The sequence below is a fragment of the Mesocricetus auratus genome, unplaced genomic scaffold (assembly GCF_017639785.1).
Source record: "Mesocricetus auratus isolate SY011 unplaced genomic scaffold, BCM_Maur_2.0 Super-Scaffold_100001, whole genome shotgun sequence".
NCBI lineage: Eukaryota > Metazoa > Chordata > Mammalia > Rodentia > Cricetidae > Mesocricetus > Mesocricetus auratus.
This window is the reverse complement of record NW_024429187.1, coordinates 3,164,305-3,180,753: the sequence shown is the minus strand read 5'-3', so window position 1 is coordinate 3,180,753 and position 16,449 is coordinate 3,164,305. Positions and strand designations below refer to the sequence as shown.

Genomic DNA, 16,449 nt, shown 5'->3' with positions numbered 1-16,449 from the left:
TTGCCTTTGACTGCTGACAATGTGCTGTGCAGACTGGACATGCAGGACACACAGGAAAGTGACTGCTGAACTTGGCCAAAATAAGGCAAGATGGTCTTTCGGGGTTCCTGCTTCACAGAAGAAACTGCCAGACATTCTGCAGGGCATAGAGCAAAGTAACTGACAAACTGTCAATATAGGCAGGACAGTCTTTTTAATTTTTCTTCACTAAAAAGTTTGCCAGTACTACGAGTCTGTAAGTTGAAGATAGATGCCCTGATATTGCAGAGAAACTTGGGTGGCTGTCCAGTCAGATGTCTGTCTTTGCTAGAGTTTTTGGAAGTTATTTACAATGTACTTTTTGTTTATTTAAATAATATATCATTCTGGTGCCTTTGATGGAGTTGAATACTAGGTAGTTATAGTTGCAGTTTTCCTTAGATGTGATAGAAAGTAAATTAGGTATAAAACTGGATTCACTAAGATAATGCATTATTTTCTCTGGATATGCTAACTACAAATGGACAGAATATTGTGAATTAATTCTTACTTGATAACTATTTTTGTTGTGTATAGTTTTACTATGTTAAAGTTAAAACCTTTTTATTTAGACAAAAGGAGGGAAATGTGGTAGAATATTATTTTAAGGTGTGTGACTTTTGTTTATGCTGCATTTGTTTAACTTTGTGAAGCTGTGATTCTTTGCCTGTATAAAACACCTGATGGTCTAATAAAGAGCTGGATGGCTAATAGAGAGACAGGAGCAGGGAGAGGCAGGGCTGGCAGACAGAGAAGGTAAATAGAAGGACAACCGAGGGACCACGAAGTAAGTAAGATTTACAGAAGATAACAGGGACTGGAGAGATGGCTCAGAGGCTAAGAGCATTAGTTGCTCTTCCAGAGGTCCTGAGTTCAATTCCCAGCAACCACATGGTGGCTCACAGCTATCTAAAATGGGATCTGATGCCCTCTTCTGGTGTGCAGGCAAGTATGTAGATAGAATACTATACATAATAAATAAATAAATCTTTTAAAAAAAAGGTAGATGGGACAATTTAAGAAAAGCTGGCTAGAAACAAGCCAAGCTAAAACAGGCATTCATAACTAAGAATAAGCCTCTGTGTTTGATTCATTTGGGAACTGGGTGGTGGGCCCCCCCAAAGAGAAACAACATCTTACTACAGGTGTGAGTGAGAGCCCTCCACAAACCTACCTTCACACTCCAGGCGCTGCTCCACACTGGAGAGAGACCTGGCCCAGTGCTGGTTGCCACCCAGAAACTTTAGGCCCTGACGCTCGACTGCAAAGGAGCTCTGAACACCCTGAGCTCGGAACTCCTTTGGCGAGTTCGGTGGGCCTTCCTCCTCAGTTGCTCTGAAGAACGTTCTCCAAGAAGACTTCTTCTTGCCAAGGCTTATGTGCTTTTCACTGGAGGGGGAGCTTCTACAAGACAATGGCACCTGTGTCCATGAATCCGTTGACCAAGTCCCCAGTGCTTTCTGGGACAAACTTCTTGTTCTGGAGAGCTTGGGTGAGAAAACGGCTGGGGAGCTCTTGAAAACATGGTGTCTGGCATAGAAGACCAGGATTTTACACTCTATGCTGTTTGGGTCATCGTCTTCCAGGGGGATGTCTTCCAGGTCACCCACACTGGTGCTGCACATGTTGGGTCTGGAACGACAAAGGGCACATGGTGGTGTACATGTTACGTGGTGTTGTATATGTGGGAGCATTTACTTTGCAGGCTCAGAGAAAGCATGGGGAGGGGCCGAAAAAGCATCCCTTGGCTCTGATCCCACATGGCTAGGATAGCCAGGAAGTAACCAGTGTCAGAAAAGTCATTGCTGTTACCGGGACAGGAAGAGACAGATGCATGGACAACTCCAGGTAACAATAGAGTAAGAGCTCTGAGGGCGGTGAAATCAGCTGGGCATGTGGAGGCAGGTCAGCCAGCTTCGAATGGAGGAGCGAGTGAAGGCAATTGAAGGAAGATTTGGACAGGTGATGTACATTCCACCTTAAAACTGCATAGACCGAGAACAGACTCACGGATACACGCTTGAAGGTGGTCAACAATGACACAACAGAATCGTCTGATGGCCAGAGCTTGTACCATGTAGCTCAGGCTAGCTCCAAACTCACCAAAGTATGAATCAATCAGGGAAAATAAGTAGAAAGGCAGCTATGACCAGACTTTTGGTGGCCAACCCTTCTGTTACTCAATTGCCTTCATGTTTTAAAAACATGCCCTCAGTCAACATTGTGCACTCAGTGTATACTGATACAAGCTAAGAGGACCATCACCTCACTTGGTGATAGAATTTCAAGGGGCAATTTTTTTTGTTTGTTTTTTATGACATGGTTTCTCTGTGCAACAGTCCTGGCTGTCCTGGAACTAACTTTGTAGACTAGGCTGGCCTCAAACTCACTGAGATCTGCCTGCCCCTGCCTCCCAAGTGCTAGGATTAAAGACATGTGCCATCACCTCCTGGTGCAGGGGACAATTCTTATGTCTTGTATTAGGCAATTGTTGACTAAAACATTATTGTGTGGTGCAGGACTGTGTAGCTTTCCCTGCCTCTGTCCTTGGTGGGGCTTTTAGCCTTATCTCACTGCTCCTGTTGGGTTTTTGCCCTAACAGATGGAGAAACTATAACTATAAACAAACCATGGTGATCTTAATGGAACCCAATGGCACATTTCTCCATTCCTTTCCACTATAAACACCAGGACCAACCTACAAAGGAATGGGGTAGTATGTGCAGACAGGGTTTCAGGAGGATGGACATGGGACAGACAGGGATTGAGAAGGATGAATGTGATACAGATTGGACTCGGTTGTGGGACTCATGGTCATGGCCCGACAGCTTCAAACTCACATACTGAGCAACTCAATCTCTTTGGTCCTTGTTTTCCATATAGACTGAGAATCAAGTGTCAAGGATATAGCTCGGTGACAATATGCTCCCCTAACATGCACAAGGCCCCGTGTTCTCAGCAACGTAAGAAAAGAGCAAGCAAACAAACCTCTACACTAAGAATGTGCTCTAACTTCCCTACCTTGGCTTTGCTATTTGAAGGAGGGATAGGGCTCTAGTGCCTCCACAGGTGCGTGCTTCGAGTTGCCGAGGTGGTAGCCATGCTTTATTAGAAGAGGCACCAGCTGGCCTGAGGAGCAGCTTCAGGCCAGACCCGGGGACTAGCTAAGCAAGTTCTAGTGGAAGGCAGCTGGGATCTGCAAGGTAACTGAGCCAAAGTCGGGTGAAGACTGAGGAGCAGAAGAGGCTTTCCCAGGGCAGCCGTGGGCAGCCTTGTAAAGCCCAACACCTGCTAAACAGCCATGTTTACACAGCTCCTCCCATGTACACAAGCGGCCTCTGGCAACTGGGTGTGACCAGGCACTTGGGGAGCGCAGCACAGGGTGGGTGGGTGGGTGGGGCTCCTAACCAGCATTCTTCCCCCTCTTTCTGTTTCTTCACATTCTGGAGCAATTCCTATGCTTTGGCATGCTGTCTTCCCTCAACTGCTCCAATTGCACACTCGCTATACTGAGGCCTAGGGCTGTCAGGAGCCACTGGGTTGTCTGGAGGACACGCCTCTTGCTGCTTCCTCATTGCTGTTCCTTCTCTGCCAATAAAGCTGATCTGTCCGGTCTTTCCCACACAGGCTTTCTCACAGGTCCATAGCTCCTCCCCCTCATCCCGCCAGTTCCTCAGCTGTTGTCCCACACCTTCTCCAGGCCCCCTCCCAGCCCCTCTGTTCTCTTCGGAACACCATCCTCTCCTTCCCGATATCCCCCAACCCAGGTTCCACCGGGTCGCCAAATGATCTCGTAAGACTGAGCATCGAATCTTAGACGTGACTCGGTCTCAAGCCTAACTACATGAATTTGCCCCGCAGACCCCAGATGAAGACGGCATACATATGTATGTGGTGACAGCCATGTCGTGTATGCAGAGAGAGAGATTGGAGCATCACCTGAGAGATGGCTGTCTTGTAGGGTTACCATTGCTGCGTTGAAACATCATAAGCAAAGCAACTTGGGGAGGAAAGGGTTATTCAGCTTACACTTCCGCATCTCATCAAAGGAAGCCAGGGCAGGAACTCAAGCAGGACAGGAACCTGGCCGGAGTCAGGAGCTGATGCTGAGGCCATGGGAGCGTGGGGCTTACTGGCTTGCTCCTCATGGCTTGCTCGGCCTTTCTCTTTCCTTCCTTCCTTGATTTATTATGTACACAGTGTTCTGTCTGCAGGTGAGGAGAGGGCGCCAGTTCTCATTATGGATGGTTGTTGAGTCACCATGTGGCTGCTGAGAATTGAACTCGGGACCTTTGGAAGAGCAGTCAGTGCTCTTAACTTCTGAGTCACCTCTCCAGCCCCTCAGCCTGCTTTCTTCTAGAACCCAGGACCACCAGCCCAGGATGGCACCACCCACAATGTGGGCTATGCTCTCCGCCATCAATCTTTAAGAAAATGCCCTACATGCTTGCCTGCAGCTGATCTTACAGAGACATTTTCTTAGTTGAGGCTGCCTCCTGGCTGATGACTCCAGCTTGTGTCAAGTTGGCGTTAAAAAAAAAAAAGCCATTACAATGGCTCATGGGTCAAATGGCCAGGAATAGGCAGCATGGCAGAACTATCCTGCCTCAAAAGAAGATGGAAGAGGAGAACCCCCCGGAGTTGTCGTGTGACCTCCATGCTTCTTCTAAGGATTCAGGCACTATGCTGGCCTGCCCCTGTGGCCTGGCAGAATGCACTCAGGCAGTACCCTGGTCTGCACGCAGGTGCAAAGGACCCCTTTAAAAGACAGACCGCACCCACTTATGCTCTCTTTCCTGCTGTTCCCCTGGGACAGACAGGACTTTTCCTGTCTCCCTCTTCTCTTCTGTCCTTTCTCTGTCTCTGTGTCTCTTTACCTCTCTTTCCTTCCCTCTCCCTCCTCTTTCTAATAAAACTTCTCACTTACGCTCGCTCTGTCTGTCTGGCGTGTTTGTCCCTTCATCTCAGTCACCCTCACCTGCCATGGAATCCTCAAAGGTCCCCCCCATGCTTTATCATTAACACATGTGTTGCAGTGTCAAATGCATCCCACCCCTGCCCCCAGAGTATGACTTAAAACTGAATCATATCAATAACTCCTGGACTCAATGACAAATTCTCCATCACTAAAGCTGAGATGAGCATTCTGTGACATTATTTGTGATTTAAAAAAACCCTAACAACTATGTGATGAAAAAACTAAGATCTTTTAGACATGGCTCTGCTTGTAAAAGCACTTACTGCTCTTGCAGAGGACCTGGGTTCACTGTCTAGCACTCACATGGGAGTTCCCAACCACCAGCAGTTCTAGCTCCAGGGGAATCTGATGCCCTCTGCTGGTCCCCACAGGATCCTGTTTCTATGTGGTGCACATAAGCTCACAAGCTCATGTACACACACAAAAGAAAAAATTCATCAGATTTTAATCTGATCAAGTACGGGGAGTATAGGAGGTGGAAGCCTAATTAATGCTCATAAGGAAGCAATGATCTAAATTCAGAATGTGGTCAATGCTACAGGATTAATGCCGATGAATTTGTGGTGTAAGCCTCAGGAGGATGAGGCAGGAGAATCACAAACTTGAGGCCAAGCAGGGCTACATAGAAAGACTGTTTCAAAAAGAAAGAATTAGGCAATGGGTCATATTAACAGATATGTGGAGCTCATACACATGCAAACACACACCAAGGTAGGGAGAGCGTCACAGACCAAAAGACACAGACACATCCCTCGGATGCAAAGAGTGGTCCTCCTTGAGATCTGAATTCAAGCACATAAAGTTGTAGATGATGCTAGACGGTGAGGTTGGTCTGAATATGAGGCCTGATTTACATGGTTTTGAGTTGTGTGTTTGTGCTGTGTATGCAAATATGGTAAGAGTATGTACAGTGTAAGGACACGACAGCTAATCTCCGTTGTCACCTGGCTGGATTTAGAATCGCCTTGGGGACACACTTGTGGGCATGTCTGTGAGGGCCTTTCTAGAGAGGTTTAACTGAGGCAGGGAGACCCTTCTGAATGGGGGGTGGCACCATCCCATGGCCTGGAGGCCTGCACTGAACGGAAACGGAAGAGAGTGAGCTGAAACTGGTAATTCATCTCTCTCTGCTTCCCGACAAGAAACATGGCATGACCAGGCACCGGAAGCTCCTGGCATCACAGGTACAGACACTCTCCCTGCCTGGCCTTCCCTAAGTGTGAGCCCAAGTAATCCCTCCCTTCCTCAAGTTGCTTCTGTCAAGTATGTTGTCCCAGTAACAAGAAGATAACAGATACAGATATGAAGAGTGGAACTTCGCCTGGCTGTCTGCGCACCCAGAATAGTGCCCAACAGCATGCAGGTGCTCAACAAACGTGAAGAGTGAATGAATGAAGTGAGTATATGAATGAATGGAGTGAGTGAATGAATGGATGGATGGAGCGAATGAGTGACTCGATGAATGAATGAATGAATGAAGAGACAATGAAACACGAGACATCTGGTAGAATTTGAATTTGGGTAGTTTGTTTGAGAAATTACAAATAAATGTTACTATAACTATGTCCCAAATATTACGAGTTGAACTAAAGTCCAACTTGCTTATCCGAAGTTCAGATGCACCTGGGTGTCTTGTATTTGCTAAGTCTGACAACACCATTAATAAAAGACGCTACTGAGAAGTCCCGAGACCTAATGGGAAAAGCGTTGGTATTGAAACTGAGGCAAGCAAAAGAGTCAGCCAGGAAGTGGCCACAGTGGGCTCTTCAGTCACAGTGGGCAGGGCTGGCTCAGGAGACACTGAGCCCGGAGCTCTCGGGGGGTTTGGAAGCTTCCTTTTAAATCGGGCAGTTTGGGTTAGGTGTGGTGGGCATACAGTTAATCCCGAAATGCAGAGGCAGAGAGGCAGAGGCAGGTGGATCTCTTTTGAGATCAGTTTGCAGAGAGATCCCATCTAACACTATAAACAAACTGGGCAGCTCAGGACAGGCAGAACGCAGGACGCTCTTGTCCCATAAACTCTTCATCTGAGGACAATTAGGGTGCCCTAAGCCTCCACGAGAGACGTTTATGGACTTTAACAAAACCCAAGTCCCTCACACATCATGGTGTACAGGTGGGGAGGCGTGTGTTCAAACTGCAGACATGTGCTGTCTGGGAGAGGAAGGATCCACTTCTTTGAGAAACAGGCTCCTAAATGGCTGACTCAGGAGCCATGTCTGAGATGGGGGAAACCGCTGAGCTGAGGAGGAAACCGGAAGTAGTCCTTCCACTTTGTAAGAGGGGAGACTTGTGTCTAGCTGGTTAGACAGACCTGGGGGACTGTCAACCACAGAGAAGTTAAGCAGAGGAGAGAGGGTGGCCAGAGCACCGTGGCTGCAGATGGACAGAAGGAAGACAGGGTTCTGTGGTGGCAGCTTGGACAGAAGGAGACAGGTCAGGCAGTTCGAGGCCGGCCTGGGCTGCAGGGAAGGTAAGATTTTGAGAGAGTATGTGTATTATGATCAAAACCCGCTGCATCAGTGTGTGAAATTCTCAAAGAACAGACACAACGAAGGTTTTAAGGTTTGAAATGGTGTGGGCTTTTCTTCATACTGAACCTTAATTAAGGGAGAGCTACCATAAAGCTGAAAGCTTCGTATTTTAAGTAGTGAGAGAACTTATCATGTTTGATGCTTTCAGTTCTCAGTGATCCGCAGTGGCCTTTCTGCTTATAGAAGGCACCCCAACTTCTGGACCTCAAAAACACAAATGGTAAATTTTGTTTGTGGAAATCCCAAGGGCTACCTCAGAGGCCTTATGTTAATTAGGGGATTCAGGGATACATCCTCTCTCTTACCCTGCAGCAATAGCTTTATCATGGTCAAGGCCGCATTGCCAAAGGCAAATGCAGCAGCTTCCATGGTCTCTTTTCCCTTCCTGAGGGTGAGAGCAACTTGTGAAGGACAGTTGCTTGGTCTGTTAGTGTTCTGGGAGGACCAGGCTGCAGGCGCCACCCAGACCCTGCTGAGTGGCAGTCGCATTGGGAAGTTTTCCAGACTGTGCACTCTAGTCTGTGTTGGAGAAAGTGAGATTTCACTTCCCTCCCCGAGGCAGGTGGGTGAGGGCTCGGAGGAAGTAGCTGGGAAATTTCACTGTTCCCTGAGAGGCCTCCACTGCCTAGTGTCCCGGTTCAGCTGCAGCTGGAACCTCTCTTGGCTTGCTTCACCTCTGCTTGCCTTGGGGGTGAAAACCAGGGAGAACCCACCAGCCTGAGTGTGGCTCTGTCTTAACACACTCCTCTCAGGGAGGTCCCTAGGCTCAGCTGCAAGTTCTGTCGTGCCTGGTCACTTTGAGCTGCACCTTTAGCATCCAGGGTCCCTTTTGCCAGGTGGACTTTGTGTCCGCATCTCCCTCCCTGCCTTTCTCCAGACCTCTGTGTGTCTCTGCTCTTTCTGCCCTCTCTCCCATCCCCAAGGATAAGACATGGTTTTCAACTCTGAAGGTGAGATGAAGAACGAGATGAAAAGTCTCAATTTCTCACAACGCAAGCTAAACACAGACACAAAGCGTTGAGCCTACTTATCACAGCCCCGACTGGGGAAATGGGGTCAGAACACTCAGGGAGAAGAGAGCTTTCCAAGGGAAGTCTGCTAGGACTAGGCTGAGCGCCCAAGTTCCTGCAGACTGTTCATGTCTCCAGGTTCCGTTGCGGGGGTCCCATCCTGCGCCCCCAAACCCTGCTCCAAGATGGGTTCATCTCTGCGGGCTCTAAGCAGCTATCATGCCATTACACGCCTTGTTATATTTACATCGAGAGAGAATTAAAAAGACCAAATCATCCAACCCTTCTGTAGGAAGAGAATCCTTTTGCCAGCGGTGGTCAGAGCACTGTGGAGGCAGAGGCAGGCGGATCTCTGAGTTTGAGGCCAGCCTGTCTACACAGCAAGTTCCAGGACAGCCAGGACTACATAGAGAGACCCTCAAAACAAAAAATAAAAAACAAAAACAGAGGGAGGGAGGGGGAGATGGAGGGAGGGAGAGGAGGGAGAGAGAGAGAGAGAAAGACAGAGACAGAGAGAGAGAGAGAGAGAGAGAGAGAGAGAGAGAGAGAGAGAGAGAGAGAGAGAGAGAGAGAGAGAGAGAGAGAGAGAGAGAGAGAGTTGCCCTTTTCGGGAAACCCAATGAACGAGTTTCTCAGTGTCTCTGCGTTCCAAGGCTCACATGATAAGAACTTTCGTTACAGGAGCCCATAGTTCCTGGGTTAGACGGCCTTAATGCAACCTGGCTGTGAGCTCCAGAGGGAGTAGAGACAGAAACTGATGTCCCCTGCTGCTGTACCTGGTCTGCAGGCTGTCAGCTGGTTAGCTCTGGCTTCACCTCAGGTGTCAGGTAGCTGTTTGTACACCTGCGGTCTCTCAACAGGCAACTGAGAGGAAACTTCCCGCTGATCTTGACTTCTCTCCACACAGCTCAGAGTCTGGAAGCTCCCTGTAGAAGGATCCTGAAGTTTGGGACCAAGACGAGAGGAAGCCACTTCCTCATTAAGCTCCGCCCCCAGCTTTTTAACAGAAGGAGAGGCTGCCCTTTGCTCAAGTAATTTGACTCGAAAAGCACTTGGATAGCCTTTATAGGACCCTTCCACAGCCCTCGGGAACAAATAGGTGGGCCTGTCTTGATGGTTGGTTCTCTGATTTGCATTTTATCAGTTTTGTCAGTGTTTACCGACCAGCTAATCTGCTACAGGTACACATTTACCCTTTAAGAAGACATCCAGTGCTTTTCTTCCTTACAAATGGTGCACTGTTACCTCGGGACATTTTCATCAAGCATGTGCAATGTGTTGTGACTGTGTCCTTTCATGTCCTCTGGAGCACCCCCCCCCACACACACACCTCTTGCCCGTACCCTTTGTTCCTCTGGGTAGTTTTACTTCTAGTTTCATGTTACATGTATGTGGTTATGGTTGAAAAAAATAAGCTGTGTAGACACGCCACATTTCTCTGTCCAGTGTTCTGTTGTTGCATATCTAGGGTGACTCCAAGATGAGTTGACTCTGGGTCCTTTGGGTAAGCCAGGAGTGACACAGCTGAGTCAACTGCTTCATCTATTTTAGCTTTTTGAGAAACCACCATGCTGACTTTCATAATGACTGACTAGTTCAACATTCCTGGGGACAGGGCACAAGAATTCCCTTTAGTCCACACACTAGGCAGCATTCCTTATTTGTTTTCTTAAAAAAAAAAAAGGAAAGGGTTCTGCTTATTTTTATTTTATATGGGTGTTATTTAATGATTGTCATTCTGGCTGAAGTAAGACAGAATTTAATTTTAATTAGTATTTCTCGGGTGGTCAGTGAGGTTGAACTTTTTTCATATGTTTACTGTCCATTTGTACATAATCTTTTGAAAATTGTTGATTTGGCTAGTCCACTTATTGTGGTATATAATTTCTTGTTGAGAACATGTACACACACACACACACACACACACACACATATATTCTAGATATCAATCCTCTGTTTTACTGACAACAATTTTCTCTCATTCTGTATGCTGTCTGTTCCCTCAATTAACTGTTTCCTTTGCTGTGTAGAAGCTTTGCCATCTCATGGGGTCCTATCTGTCAGTTTCTGACATTGTTTTCTGGGAGACTGGGGTCTATTCAGAAAGGCCCTGCCCAAGTCTGTATCTTGAGATGTTTTTCCTATTCTTCCTACTAACAGCTTCGTGACTCACATGAGGGATTCGGATTCATGTGGAGTTGATTTTTGCACAGAGCGGGAGATAAGGATCTAGTTTCTTTCTCGAACACGTGGATAAGCCAGTTTTCCCGGAACTGTTTGGTGAAGATGCTATCTTTTCTCCAATGTGTATTTTTGGCATCCTTGAGAAAAGGCAGGTGGCTGTAGCTGTGTGGACTTCAATCTGCATCTCCTACTCCATTTGACCTATTTGCATGTAAGATTCTGTGTTAGTACTCTGTGGTTTTCATTACTCTGGTTCTGCAGTATAACTGCAATCAGACACACTCAGGCCTCCAGAATTCTTTGCGCTCAGGATTTCTTTAGTTATCTGTGTGTATTTGTGTCTCCATGTGCATCTTAAGGGTTTTTTTTTTTTCTATTTGTGAGGATGATACGGGAATTTTGGTAGGGAATATATTAAATTTGAAGATTTTTATGTTAATATAACCATTCTCACAATATTAATTCTAATCCATGGATGTGGGGCATTTCTATATTCTACTATCTTTAAATTTTTCTTTCTCTAAAAAATACAATAAAATTTCTTTCTCTAATGTTTTAAAGCTTTAATTGTTGAGGTCTTCCTTGGCTAGGATTATTTTAATTTTTTTGGTTTTGAAGCAACTTTTAATGGAGATGTTTTTCCTGACTTCTTTCTCAGCATTTGTATTGTTATATAGGAAGACTACTGAATTATGAATGACAATTTTATATACTATTGCTTTACTGAAAATGTTTATATGATCTAAAAGTTTCATGATGGAGTCTCTAGGGTCTTCTATATAGAATCTTATCTGCAAATAAGGACACTTTGACTTCTTGCTTTTCTATTTGTGTTGAGTATATTTCCTTCTCTTGTCTTATATCTAAGTCTTTAAGCACAGTGTTAAATAAAAGGAGAAATGGACACCCATGTTTTATTTTTGACTTTAGTAGAATATTGAATTTTTTCCCATTTAGTGTAACATTGGCTATAGATTTGAAATACAGAGCCTTAATTATGTTGAGATGTGTTCCTTCTATTCCTAGTCTCTGACGCTCTTATCATGAAGGGATATTGGATTTTGTCAAGTACCCTTTCTGCATCTATTGAGAATATCATGTGATTTCTGTTCTTGAGTCCATTTATGCTATGTGTTACATCTATTGATTTGCATATTTTGAGTCATCCCTGCATCTCTGGAATAAAGTCAACTTGATCATGTGAGCAGTCCTTTTTAATTTTTCTTCTTTAATCTTGCTTGCAAGTACTTTACTGAGATTTTTTTTATATTTAAGTTTAACAGAGAGATTGGCCTATGATTTTCTCTTGTTGTTGTTGCTGTGTCTTTGTGTGGTTTGGTATAAGGACTGTCAAGTCCAAAAGAAACTGGACAGATGACGATCTGTGGTGACTATCAGCTCACCAAAGCACATGGAGGCCTCCAGGCTCACTCAGTGCCTGTGGCCTCCTCAGCTCTTCTCACCCCACTCCCTGTCCTAAATTTCTCCAGCTCATCGGCTTCCTTCACCCAGCGTCTCATTCCCAAAGAACCTGTCATTCTGGAAGAGCTCTGTGCTCTTCCCTTGTCTTCCTCTCTTGTCCCTCTCTCTTGGTCTCCTTTGCCCACACACTCTCTTCCTCTCTTGTTTTCTCCATCTCTGTCTCGTCTCACGGGCCTGTCCAGTCTACTGGTCATTTTCAGTCTGTTACCTTCTCTCCCTGCTTTGGGCTCTTCCAGATGCCTCTGGCTGTACTCTCCCTCGTATCTACGGTAAAAACCTACCTATCCACGATGCCTTGGAGGACAGGGAGTGGGGTGAGAAGAGCTGAGGAGGCCACAGGCATTGAGTGAGCCTGGAGGCCTCCATGTGCTTTGGTGAGCTGATAGTCACCACAGATCGTCACCTGTCCAGTTTCTTTTGGACTTGACAGTCCTTATACCAAACCACACAAAGACACTACAAGGACAATAAAAGCTTCATAAAAAGAATTTGATAATACCCTCTCCTCCTCTATGTTATGGACTAGCTTGAGAAACTTGGTGTGAGTCCTTCAAAGTTCTGCTCAAACTCAGCAGTGAATCCATCTGGGCTTGGGTTTTTTTGTTTTGTTTTGTTTTTTGTTGTTGTTGTTAAGAGGTTTTTGTTTTGCTTTGTTTTTAAATTTTATTACTGCCTCAATCTCATTGCTTGTTATAAAATCTGTTTAAATTGTTTATCTCATCTTGATTTAATTTTGTTATGACATATGAGTTTAGAAATTCATCCACATCTTTTAGATTTCCTAGTTTAGTTTTTAAATTATATCCTCCCAATGAGGTTTTTGCATTTCATTAGTATCTGTTGTAATCCTTTCCTTTTCAACTCTATTTTTATTACTTTGAAGTTTCTCTCTGTCTCTCTTTTTCTGTTTTGGTTAGTTTGACTCAGAGTTTATCTTTTCAAAAGAGCTAACTCTTTGTTTCATTGATTCTTTGTATAAATTTTTTATTGTTTGTAGTTCCTTAATTTCTGTTATGATATTATTTCTTTCCATCTACTTATTTTGGATTTAACTTCTTGTTTTTCTAAGTCCCTAATATGTATTGTTATTTGAAATCCCTGGAGAAGGTTATTTTGTATTTTGGTGTAAGTACTTATACATAGATTTGAGTATGTTGCCTTTTCATCTTCATTTAGTTATAGGAGTTTTTTATTTCACTCTTGAGTTCTTTGATGACCTATTCACCATTCAGTAGTGCCATTGTTTAATTTCCATGTGTTTCTGTATGTTTCTATGGTCTTCCTTGCTGTTGATTTCTCGTTTTATTTCATTGTGGTCATATAAGATACAAGAAATTATTTCATTTTTCTCATATTTGTTAAGACTTGCTTTGTGCTCTAACATATGGTTCAGTTTAGAGAAAATTCCACTGATACTGGAAGCAATGCGTGTTCTGTGGTTTTTGGATGGAATGGTCTATAAATGTCTGTTATGTATGATGTCATTGAATTCATGCTTCTTGTTTAGCTTTTCTCAGTATGATCTGTCTACTGGTACGGTCTATCCATTGACCTATAATTTGAAATTACCCATTACTGTTGTGTGGAGATTAATGTATATCTTTACATCTATTAGTATTTGTTTTATATAATTAGGTACATCCATGATTAGTGCTTGTATATTTAGAATTGAATTCCTTCTTGCTGGGTGATATATTTCTGTTGTCACAAAAATCCAGATCAAACCAGATTAAAAGCAGATAAATGCAGGTTTATGGGTATAGCTTTGGGAGGGTTCACCAGTCCCAAAGAATGGGGCCAGAGAAGCTATGCCCAGGCATAGGGTAATGATGTACCAGCCAGGAGCTGGGATTGTGCCCAAGTATGATCAAAAGCTAGGTCCTTGGGTGGCTGTTGTGCCCAAACTCTGAACCCCCAAATCACCAAGAGACCCCATCCGATGCAAAAGCAAAGAGTCTTTAATTAACTAACGAGTTAACTGTGTTATCTGGTTTCCTCCGTCCACCCAACACAGTGGGTAGAGCAAGAAGGACCCGGAGGGACCGTGGGGGCAGGGAATATATTGGATTAGAGCTAGGGGATTGTCTGGGGGTCTGCAACAGTCTCAGGATTAGTGCACTTCTGGGCTTGGGTGACCTGTCCTGAGTTGATTGGTCAGCTGCTGCTGCAGCCAGGTTGCTATGGCCCATAGGCCCTCCCAGGGCAGTTGCTAAGCTCTGCATTCCACTGTTACTGGAAAGCACATCCAGAGCCCACCCGTTAACTTCTGATTGGTTCCTTGTGCCACATGGAGGGCAAGATCAGGCAAGGTCAGGGCCTTAGCACATGTTGCTGAGTCAGGGGCCTACATATTACTGGGTCTTTTCTGCAGCCTGTCATGGCTGCCAAAGCAGGAGGCTGGGTAAGGGGCTGGTCCCTTCAGTGGGTACTTGGGTACCATTCCTTTGTTCAGAGTTTTCTCAGGTTGGGGGAAGTAGGACAGATGGGGTTTCCCAGCTTGTGCAAGCGGGGTGGGGGGGTGGGGGGTGGGAAGAGTTTCCAACTGAACACTGGGTTGTTCCTTTATTCAGTATATAGTGCTTTATCTCTTTTGACTAATTTATTATATTATTATTGTGTTTGTGTGAGTAAGGGTATGAACATGCCACAGTGCACACATGGAAGTCAGAGAACAACTCTTGGGATTTGCTTCTTTCTTTCAGCCTTAGTTTTTTTGGAGGCGAGGTCTCTTTTGTTATTTCTTTCACTCTGGAAAATTCCATTAACTGGTCTATGAACTTCTGGATGATTCTCATGTCTCTGCCTTCCATCTCACTGTAGGAGCGCTGGTGTTACAGATGTGTTCCATGACATCAGGCTTTTTATGAGTTCCAAAAATTTGACTCAGATCATTCGGCTTATGTGGCAAGTGCTTTTACAAATGTCTCTCTTTTGACTAATTTTGGTTTGAATTCTATCCTTTCAGGTGTTAGAACAGCAAAACCTACTTTCTTCCTAGTTCCATGTGCTTAAAATGCCTTCTCTGTCTTTTCACCCTAAGGTTGACTGTCTTTTGGTGTGGTGTGTTTCTTTGAGGGATAAAATACATCTTATTTCCAAATCTAATCTATTATTTTGTGTCTTTTGATTAGGGGGTTGAGGCCATTAAGATTCAGAGTTATTACTGACAGGTATGTCATTTTGTCTCTTCATTGATTCTGTAGTGTTTGGCGCTTTCCTGCTCTGCGTTTGCTTGACGGCTGTCCTGGTTTGTTCTTTCCAGCGGCATCATGAATATTCCTTTCGCAGAAGGTCGAGCACCTCCTGTAGACTACTCTCTGTCATGCATTTCTTTAGTCCGTTTTTACCACTATTTTCCTCCTTTAATTATGATAGATAGTTTTGCTGGGCATAGTATTCTGGGTTGCAACTGCTGTCTGTCAGAGCTTTAAACACAATGTTCTAAGGACTTCCGGCTTTTAAAGTTGTGTTGAGAAATCTGACATCATTCAAACAAAGCTACCTTTATATGAGACTTGATTTTTCTCTCTTCACACTTCAGTATACTTTCTTCTGTATATTTAAATGTTTGTCTATAATATGACATGTTCTTTTATGCTTTTTGTTTTGTTTTTTCGGGACAAGGTTTCTCTGTATTGTTTTGGAGCCTGTCCTGGAACTCACTCTGTAGCCCAAGCTGGCCTCCAACTCCAGATCCTCCTGCCTCTGCCTCCTTCAACAAATCCTTCTGGCCTGCACCATCAGAGCTGGCTCTTTTATGGTTTTATTTGTTTTTTAAAAAATATCTCTTATATCCAGATAGACATCTCTTTCCTTTTTTAACCAAGATTTTGCTGTCCATGTTTTCTATTCCTTTAGTATAAAATTCTTCTTTTTCTATGTTTATGACTCACAGATTTTTGTCATAGTGCTCTATGAGTCTCAACTGCTCTGTTTATATTTTATTATTTTTTTCTTTGCCATTGACTGAACATCCCAACTTTTCCTCCTTGTCTTCAGACCTTGATATTTTGTCTTTCCTTTAGTTCTTCCTATTGATGCATCTTTCCACAGAAATTTCTATTTGGCTTATTGCAAGTTTCCTTTCTTGTGTTATTTCTTTTCACTATTCCTAACTCTTTATTAACTTCTACCTTAATATACTAACCTGTTTTACTCCATTAATATATTTGTGTTTTCACAAGCAAATGAACAGAACTAGAAAAAACCATCTTAAGAGAGGTAACCCAAAACCAGAAAGACA

At 44.3% G+C, this 16,449-nt stretch overlaps 1 protein-coding gene across 2 annotated transcripts in view; it reads right to left on the bottom strand.

The window, feature by feature from the left end:
* Bcl2l14 (BCL2 like 14) overlaps window positions 1-16,449 on the bottom strand; it is a 45,528-nt gene that overhangs the window by 15,969 nt on the left and 13,110 nt on the right. Inside the window, exons 3-4 of one of the 2 annotated variants that reach the window (XM_005072864.4) lie at window positions 9,317-9,466; window positions 1,193-1,650 (exon numbers count right to left, since the gene is read on the bottom strand). In XM_005072864.4, coding sequence (XP_005072921.1) covers window positions 1,193-1,643 — 451 coding nt within the window. In that variant the 5' untranslated portion in view covers window positions 1,644-1,650; window positions 9,317-9,466. The remainder of the gene's footprint in view (window positions 1-1,192; window positions 1,651-9,316; window positions 9,467-16,449) is intronic. The other variant, XM_040743417.1, reaches the window with a different exon arrangement.